Source organism: Anarrhichthys ocellatus, unplaced genomic scaffold (assembly GCF_004355925.1).
Source record: "Anarrhichthys ocellatus isolate YVR2014 unplaced genomic scaffold, GSC_Weel_1.0 scaffold1, whole genome shotgun sequence".
Taxonomy (NCBI): Eukaryota; Metazoa; Chordata; class Actinopteri; order Perciformes; family Anarhichadidae; genus Anarrhichthys; species Anarrhichthys ocellatus.
This window is the reverse complement of record NW_022280031.1, coordinates 18,893,784-18,902,407: the sequence shown is the minus strand read 5'-3', so window position 1 is coordinate 18,902,407 and position 8,624 is coordinate 18,893,784. Positions and strand designations below refer to the sequence as shown.

Below are 8,624 nucleotides of genomic sequence, written 5' to 3'. Positions count from 1 at the left end.
GGTTAACCCTGACATTCCCTCGCTTACCCCAAATCCTGTTCCGTAGTTCGGGGCGGAAGAAAAGGTGGCACGTAAACACCTGATCCAAGTTTCTGAACTTTTATTGTCAGTAGAGAAATGAGATGATGAGAAATCAAGACGAACCTGCACACATGTGATCAGAAACCTGGATGTTCAGAATCATATTAACTGTGAATAACCAGGTTTCTTATGATCCATGTAAACAAAAATATACGAGCAACCTAACTTTCTTTAGTTCTTTTATGATAATTTCAGTAAACTGTAAGAAGATATCAATTCAGTTTCTCTGCTGACTGAATGACTGAAATTACTTTGATCGGACAAAACAAAAGACATTTTTAAATAAAATTTAGTCTCTTCGTGACAACAGATGGGTCGAGGTCTTTTCTGAGTTTTCATTCATATATTTGTGTTATAAACTGTGTATTTACAGGCTCTGTATTCACTGTCTGTGCTACCTGTCATTTTGTTGGAGTTTGTTGTGTCTATAACTGGATACATATTGTTGTTGTGTATACATTTATCTTTATGAAGGATTTTTTCCCCCTATTTCAGAATGAAATGTGAAGAGATATGTGATGCCAAATCAAATAAAGGAAAATTATGAACAAAGAAAATAAAACAGTTGTGATTATTATACAAACTTTATATCTGATAACAGTGATCATAATTAAAATATATAGTGATCATATCTTCATGTGCTGTGGAGTTTAATACATTTACATGGGATTAATAAACTCACACTCTCAATATCTGTCAATGTGTATTTAGTAAATTTGATTTCATGTTTTTCACTGAGTTCATTGTTGTCAGAATATTATTTGGGCAACATCCTCTACGATCTGTGTGTTTCTGCTGCAGCTCCAACTGCTGACAAACTACAATCAATCACTTCCTGATGTTTTTACAACAGCTGCATGCACCTTTCACCTCACACGGTGTCATTGCCCTCCACACCGTCCTGTGGAAAGTTGATTACAATAATTACAATTTAAAGAACAATTTGTTCATCAGCATCTGCTGTTGCAAAGATTTGTGATATTCTTTGGACTGGAGCTGGGTTAATTTCCTTTTCTTCCAAGGCTTTGTTGCAGTTTAGTTTTCAATGTGATGTAAGTAAATACAAATTAAAAAGGTCTCTTATTCCCCTCTCTCTCTCTCCAGATGAGACCTTCATCCTAACGATGCAGCATCTCTCCTCCTGGAGTTCAGCATCACTCTCAGTCTGCAGGAAAAAGCCTCGGAGCCATCCGGATATCAGACACATCCGTATATATCTGTCCTCTTTCAATACCTGTCTCTCTGTTGTCTTCTCTGTTTCCCTGTCATTCTCTTCTTCTCCATCCTCTCTTTTTTCCTCTCAACTACAGTTCACACTGTGCTCTCGTTGCTTTTTTTCTCCCCAGTCTCCTCGGCAGATCACTCCGTACTTCCTTGCTTTATCTCTGGCTTCCCCACAGATGTCGTATCTACCTCCTGTTTTCTCTTTCGACTGCAAGATCCTTTTCACAAGACAGATCCAAGCCCTCTTAAATATGAAATACATTAACGTGCGTTATCATGTCTTTGTGACCTTTCATAACATGTTTGTTACATGACTTTGTTACATGTTCTTAATTCACTAACTTCTTTAAAGGCGCAATGTGTATGATCTGGCCGCATGCTTCCAACAATAGGCAGTCGTTAACCAGGTTAGACCGAGACTGCAACTTCCGGTTCTGCCAAGTGAAGCCGATGCTGAAGTGTCTTATACTGGCATTCTCACTACTGACCAGCAGGGGGCGACCCCTCCGGTTGCAAAAAGATGTAACTTGACGAAGAGTCTACCATCATGCTAGCAGCTCTGTGAGGTTGTACTTGATTCGGCCAGTCTGCAAACTCAGGTTCTGAAAAGTGAAACCAAAGCTGAAGTGTCTTAAAGCTGCATTCTCTCTAATGTCCACCAGGGGGCGACTCCTAGAGTCAAACAGACCATAAAGCAGGGGATGCTTTAGGGCGGGGCTACACAGTGATTGATAGGTCGGTAAAGCTATTAGAGACGTCTACGCCGTCTCTACATCACTTCTTCACATTCCAAATATGGTAACCTCTGTTCATTGGTTGCAAAAAAAACAACAACATGGCGACAGCCGTAATTTCAAGACGGCAACAGCAAAATTGCCGAACTCAAGGCTTCAAAACAGCAGTCTACAAACCAATGGGTGATGACGTGTCTACGTCCACTTGTTATATACAGTCTATGGTTAAAACGTTAACCGCTTAAAAAATTAAACGCTTAATGCTAGTTGCTACAGCTAACCGCCTGCTCACCTCCCGGCGAAGTAGTCTACTCAGGGCAACAGGGACGAAAGGAAAATGTAAGTCGTTTGCGCCACTTTGGTTGTAAAGAGTTGTGACCATCCTGCTACGTCGATTTTGAATGTGAACGTCCGTTCTACTCCTATTACGTTCCCGTGGATTTTACTCTGTGGGTTCTGATAATGAGCTCAGTTTAAATAATGACATCCATAAGACTTTCCGATCAGTGAGTTAGTTGTAAATCATTGTGGACTGAACAATCAATTGATCTTTTGTCCGAACAAAATGAAGTGAACTACCAGAAAGAAAGCACCTTGGTTGAACAGCTGTCACAAACACCTTCCCCTTTAGGAAAAGAAAACTACATATACAAGTCAATGCTGAAAGTTAAAAACGTTCATGATGAAGTGGAGCTCAGTGCCACAGGCTGCAGGATTCCCCTCACCGTGCACTGACAGCCCTGTTAGGCAGCTCAGAGGCTGGGAGTTTATCAGCTGCCTCTGTGGCCCGAAGCAGTTCAGGTGGACAAGTGTATCCCTGTGGACAGGACACAAGTCCATGAGAAGGGTTTACCCCAATCCATCCCTTCAATGCTGAGTGCCGAGCAGAGAAGCTTTGTTTTTCAAATGACTACCAAAGATCAAAGTCCGGAGCTCACCGTGTCAAACCGGACATTCCTACCTGGGCCTGAGGGATGTTGGGAACAGCTGATCATTCGTAATCTCTGCCTCTGGCTGGGTTTACAGCCCCTTACCAAACTGTCAATCACTGGAAACTCAGGTATTAGAAAGATATTTGTGCTTCATCAAAATGTAATATAAATTCACTCTGGTAATACCACAGAAGTTCATCGCATCAAGAAAAGCCTGTAAGCCGGACCTGACGTGGCTCCTTTTTACAAATCTTTATTCAATTCCTCACAACTCTTCACACAGTTAGACTAAACTTTTCACTGCTTTGACTTTGAATGCTTTCAGTGACCACATGAAATTACGAGAACTCTTTTCTCACTCAAACTCGACCACCGCCAAACTTGTGTATTCAAACTCCTTTCTACATGTTTGCACGCCATTTTTAAAAGAGAAATTGGCAACATTCTTCTACGACAAAAATAGTAAAAAAGGAGGAAGAAAAGTACATAAAGAGGTGATTGGGCCATGCACCGTTCAGTGCCTCATGTCATTCCTGGATGACCTCTACAAAAGAGTGAAAGGTAGAAAAAAGAGGTTAGAAAGGAGGCAAGGACACATGGAGGACCGAAGGTGTGACGTGGAGGAGACACTGCTGCATCTTACATGAAGCTCAGCACAACAGTTCCTCTAACAACATACATTTTTGTAAAGAGGACACATGTAAAATGAAGTGTAAATACGGAGAAGTTTGGTGGAAGTTGAGTTTGAGTGAGAAAACAATTCATGAATAATAAGTGATCATTAAATGCATTCACTTCTACGCCGACGACACGCTGCTATATTTCCTCAAAACATTGTTTGTTTTTAAATGTATATCTCAATTACCCTGTTTAAAACAGCTTATGGTTCCCTTCTCCTCTAATCATCAACTAAGCCATTCCATACAGCATACAATACAGATTAATACTTTTCTGTAAACTAATTATATTTTGGTTCAAATGATTGTAATTGCATTTTAAATAGCTATAATTTGAAAACTGTGGAGCGTTTTGAAAGTAAAGTCAGTTTAGAGAAATGTGTGTAACTAATTGTAAACAAACTGTAATAAAGAAGAACATGCAAGTTTGCCCACTTTGCATGTATGGATTCAGTAAAATGTCATTAATACATCTAAGTGTCCAAAAACAACCAACAGATGTTAAACAGATCTGTAGGGACATGAACCAGAGCTCACATAATCGCTATTCATCCCTGCAGTGCATGGTGGAGTTGTGCTATAGCTTATTAACACTGTTCAGCAGATTGCATTCCACATTTCTTAAAGGCCTAAATGCAGAGACTCATTTCATTTGGCAGTAGTTTTTATAAAATTGTGATCAGACTTGAAGGCCATACAATAATTATAAGCACCTTTAAACTGTTCCAACAAGTTACCTCCATCCTATAACTTACTCACATTAGAACACATTTTCAGTTTGAGCCTTGGATGACAACGAGCCACTTGTGTCAGCCTCCGGGACTTCTTAGAACCTTTTGAAATCCCAAAGGAGAGAGACAACAACACAATCATGCCCAGTCTCTGAGGAGTGGTAACTCCTGGGGATTGCAGCTGTTGTCTTTTATTAAATCTACCCACTGGAATTGCTTCATCAGGACAGAGTAGCCGATGAGAGCAAACAAGATCTGGGGTCGTAACAAACAGACAGCAAGTAATATGTCGGTCTGTCTACATGCAGTCATTTACCAACCACATGCGCTTTAAATTCCATCTTGATTCATACATGAGATCATTGCAACTGCCTTTTTTTCCCTTCTTTTTTACATTGGTGTCATTTCACTGCAACATGTGGATCATTGGGTTTCATAACAAAGCCTTCCTCTCTCTGCTCAGATGAGGATGAGATTATTTTCTAGTGTCAGATCAGGCTCGTCTGGAAGCCTTTAGGCTGATAAAATGGGACACAACAGTGATAGTGACCCATTATGAATGATGCCGTAATTCTCTGCTTGACATGGATTTTCGCTATATTGTGATTTGTTGGTGATTATTAATTGCAGCGTGACAGAGTATGTGCGTGATTCTCCTGTTTTTAAACTGAGGGAGACAGGGATTTGTTATTATATAATGCTATTTTACTGTGGCTGATAATGAAAGTCATGGAGACTGTGTAACAAGACTCTGAAGTTATGTCACTATGTGAGAGTGTATGGAAGTTTAAAGCCTTTGACTGCATAATCAATAATCAGAGGTGTAGAACTTAAGTTACATGACTTGTACTCGAGTCAGACTCCAGTCGCAACGATGGCTTTAGTCCTGACTCAACAAAATCAAAAGGAGGCTTAGAACCCAAATTTTACTTTAATACTAGTGACGTGTTGCTTCACTTGGACTTGAGCCTTTTGACTTTGAAATACTTGATCCCTTCACCAAAACCCAAATATTAAAAAGTATATTATTTAAAATGTATGGTATTCATCACCAACAGATGCAGGAGAGAACCATGAAGAACTAGGACAACATTACTGAGCACCAGTTGGAAAAAAAGGATACCAAAGCTGATTTCTTCCCACATGGTGGTCAAACAAAACTGAATTGCAGTATGAAACAAGTGTGAGTAAGTACCGATTACAGACACGCATACGACATTACTTTTAGTGAAGAGTTTATAATGACTTTGAGTTGAGACTCGAAACTCAAAGTTTAGGACTCAGGACTGGCCTGTCTTGACTTGTGACTTGCAAAACAATGACTCGGTCCCACCTCTGATAATCTGTATGATGTCACATGTCGAGAGTAGGTTGGTTACCTGGAGTTGGCAAACAAAATGTGTCCACAGACAGCAGAAAAACCACTGGTGATGTAGGAAAGAAAGGCGGTAAAATCTTTGAAGAGACGTATCATTGTGGACAATAGGAACTTTCATCAGACTGTAGTGCAACAGTGTCTGAGCGTTACCAAACATTTCCGACTCAAATCTCGTGTCACAGTCATAGTCAGAGGTCAGAGACTTGATGCTAAGGTTTTGGTCACAGCAGAAAATGGAACAGCAACATTCATCCGCGTGTCATCTCGAAAATATGGTTCTGGAAGCTTGGTGACAGAGTGACTATTGGGACTGCTAGTTGGGGAACAACAAGCTAACTGGTAGTCAGTCACAACAGATCAACAAGGTTATTTCTATTTTCTCTGCACTGTTTTGTTTACTCCCCCTTGACAATTTAATTTCTTCTCATTCCAAATCATCACATACCGACTTGGCTCACTTTGCAGGCAACACATGGTTGCGAACAAAAACACTTGCTTAGGTTCAGACAACAAAACAACTTTGTTAGGTTAAGGAAAAACCTCATGGTTGAGCTTAAAATAAGTACATAAATTAAGTAAAACTTAAACAACGTAACATAGGTATGAAAAACAAGTGATTCAAAATGACTAAACAACACTTTGGGACACGTACACTAGTCTCCAACACCGTTCTCCTGGTTGAAAGTCCTGTGTTTGTGTTCATTGTTTTGATGTATTATTAGAAAGAGAAGCGCAGCTTTGAGAATATGTAGCTCAAACACCAAAACTGTTTTTCAATTTGCAAACAGGACATGAGTCTTGTGTTGTCGTACTATCTACTGAAAGTGAAATACTGTAATCACCCAGCCATCAAACAATCCAGCTGTTCATCTTTCATCCACCCTTTCGCCCATTCATCCATTGGTTCCTACCTTTTCTGCAGACTGCGCCGTGCCAAAGAAGATGGGTATAAAAGCCAACCATACGATGCAGGTGGTGTACATGGTGAACCCGATGGGCTTGGCCTCGTTAAAATTCTCCGGCACCCCGCGGGTCTTTATAGCGTAAACAGTACACGTTACCATCAATAAGATGCTGTAACCCAACGAACAGATAATCTGAAGATCCGTGATGTCACATTTCAACACCCCTCGGGCCAGATACGGGTTGAAGGTCTTCTGCTCGTCATAGTCTATGACAGTGTTGGGCGGATCCACCACGAACCAGATGAACACCCCCAGCAGCTGGACTGAGATGAGGCTGGAGGTGATTGCCAGCTGTGAGGTGGGGCTGATCAGCCTGGGCGCCGTCACTGACTTCTTGCCCTGCTCGAAGATTCGGTAGATGCGGTTGGTTTTGGTGAGGAGGGCGGCGTAGCTGATGCACATACCCAGACCCAGGAAGATCCTTCTGAACGAGCACACGCCAACATCTGGCTTGGCGATCATGAGGAATGTGATGATATAGCATAAAAATATCCCAGTCAGGAGGACATAGCTCAGCTCCCTGCCGGACGCTCGGACAATCGGCGTATCGTTGTACCGTATGAACGTCGCCATGACGAAGATCGTAGCGATGATGCCGAGCATTGCCAGGAAGACCGGAATCACCGCCCAGGGTGAGTGCCATTCCAGCTTAATGATGGGTATAGGCTGGCATGCCGTGCGGTTGGCATTGGGCCTCATGTTGTAGGAGCAGTGCTTGCAGGTGAACTCGTCGAACTGGTACTGGTAGCCGTCGCAGGACTCGCAGTGCCAGCAGCAGGGCATGCCTTTCACTACCTTCTTCCTCTCGCCGGTTCTACAGGGAAGGCTGCACACCGAGCTGGGAATGTCCTGCTCCCCTCGAGGCCACTGCATGTCTTCGATCTGGAGAGAGAGCAAGAGAGCAATGAACGGTTAGATCAGTGGCTGCCAAACTTTGCTAACCACAGCACCTTGATAGACAATAAAGATCTTGTCTGCCTCTCTGAAATCCTAAAATGTCAACTTTGTTGAAAAAGGCAATTTTCTTCACCTTGAAAGCTAAAGGGGAAAAAGATTATCTGAAACAAAAATTGGTGTGTGAGTACATCCCATACGTTGTAAAACTTCAATGCGCTGAGAAGCCACTTCTAAGTAATGACATTGTAAGAAATCGACGCTGAGGTTCTGGTGTCTCAGTCTCAGATTTATAGCTGAGATTTTTATCTTGCAGTGTGTAGCGCTGCTGTTAAACAAGGGGTTTGCTTTGGCTCTGGCTTGTAACTCAAGCAAAGGTCTCATTGATTTGACAGCTTGACTGCTCCTAATGAGTAATGAATACTCTATTAGTCCAACATCAATATGGATAAATTCCACCTGGATCATAGCGCTGCACTGAGAGGACATCTTAGTTATCTGCAATTTCTACTCAGCGTTGCAGCCAGGTGGCATTTAATTATGGCTCTGCAACTGGAGGATCCTTTATCAAGGCACACCCTGCTCCTCGAGTTTCACCATCTTTCACACTGAGCATACTTCAAATTTAAAAACACATTGGAAGACTGGACACAGAGTAAATTGTACTGAGTAAACGAAACGGTTGTCCACACTGAGAACGACAATGACATGTAAACGATATCGTTGGTGTGTGTGTAGTCCATCAGTCTGTATATAAGGATGTAGTGCCTCCATGCCAGCGGTAGTGTAACAATACTTCATGCAGACCTTCAGTTGTGTCTCAATTCAGTGGCCGATTCGGCTCTGTGACTGCAGGCTTAGCGGCAGAGCATGACAAGTAATCCACAAGAAAATGCAATATTCTCGCCTGCGAATATTTTGTATCAAAACTATTCATATTGGCAGTTGCAAAAGACTTATCAATAAAAAGTTTGAATTCCCTCTGGTAAATAGTTACAGTATATACGT

General features: G+C 41.7%; 1 protein-coding gene across 1 annotated transcript; it reads right to left on the bottom strand.

Moving 5' to 3' along the window:
• Positions 1 to 6: 6 nt before the first annotated feature.
• LOC116381810 (metabotropic glutamate receptor 7-like) lies at positions 7 to 7,687 on the bottom strand. Its single transcript, XM_031844269.1, has one exon. It carries the CDS (start codon positions 7,593 to 7,595, stop codon positions 6,651 to 6,653), a length of 945 nt encoding a protein of 314 aa, XP_031700129.1. The 5' UTR covers positions 7,596 to 7,687; the 3' UTR covers positions 7 to 6,650.
• Between the last annotated feature and the right edge of the window lie 937 nt (positions 7,688 to 8,624).

Excerpts from the sequence above, each read along its gene's own strand:
- LOC116381810 (XM_031844269.1), bottom strand. The coding sequence starts at position 7,595 with ATGCAGTGGCCTCGAGGGGAGCAGGACATTCCCAGCTCGGTGTGCAGC.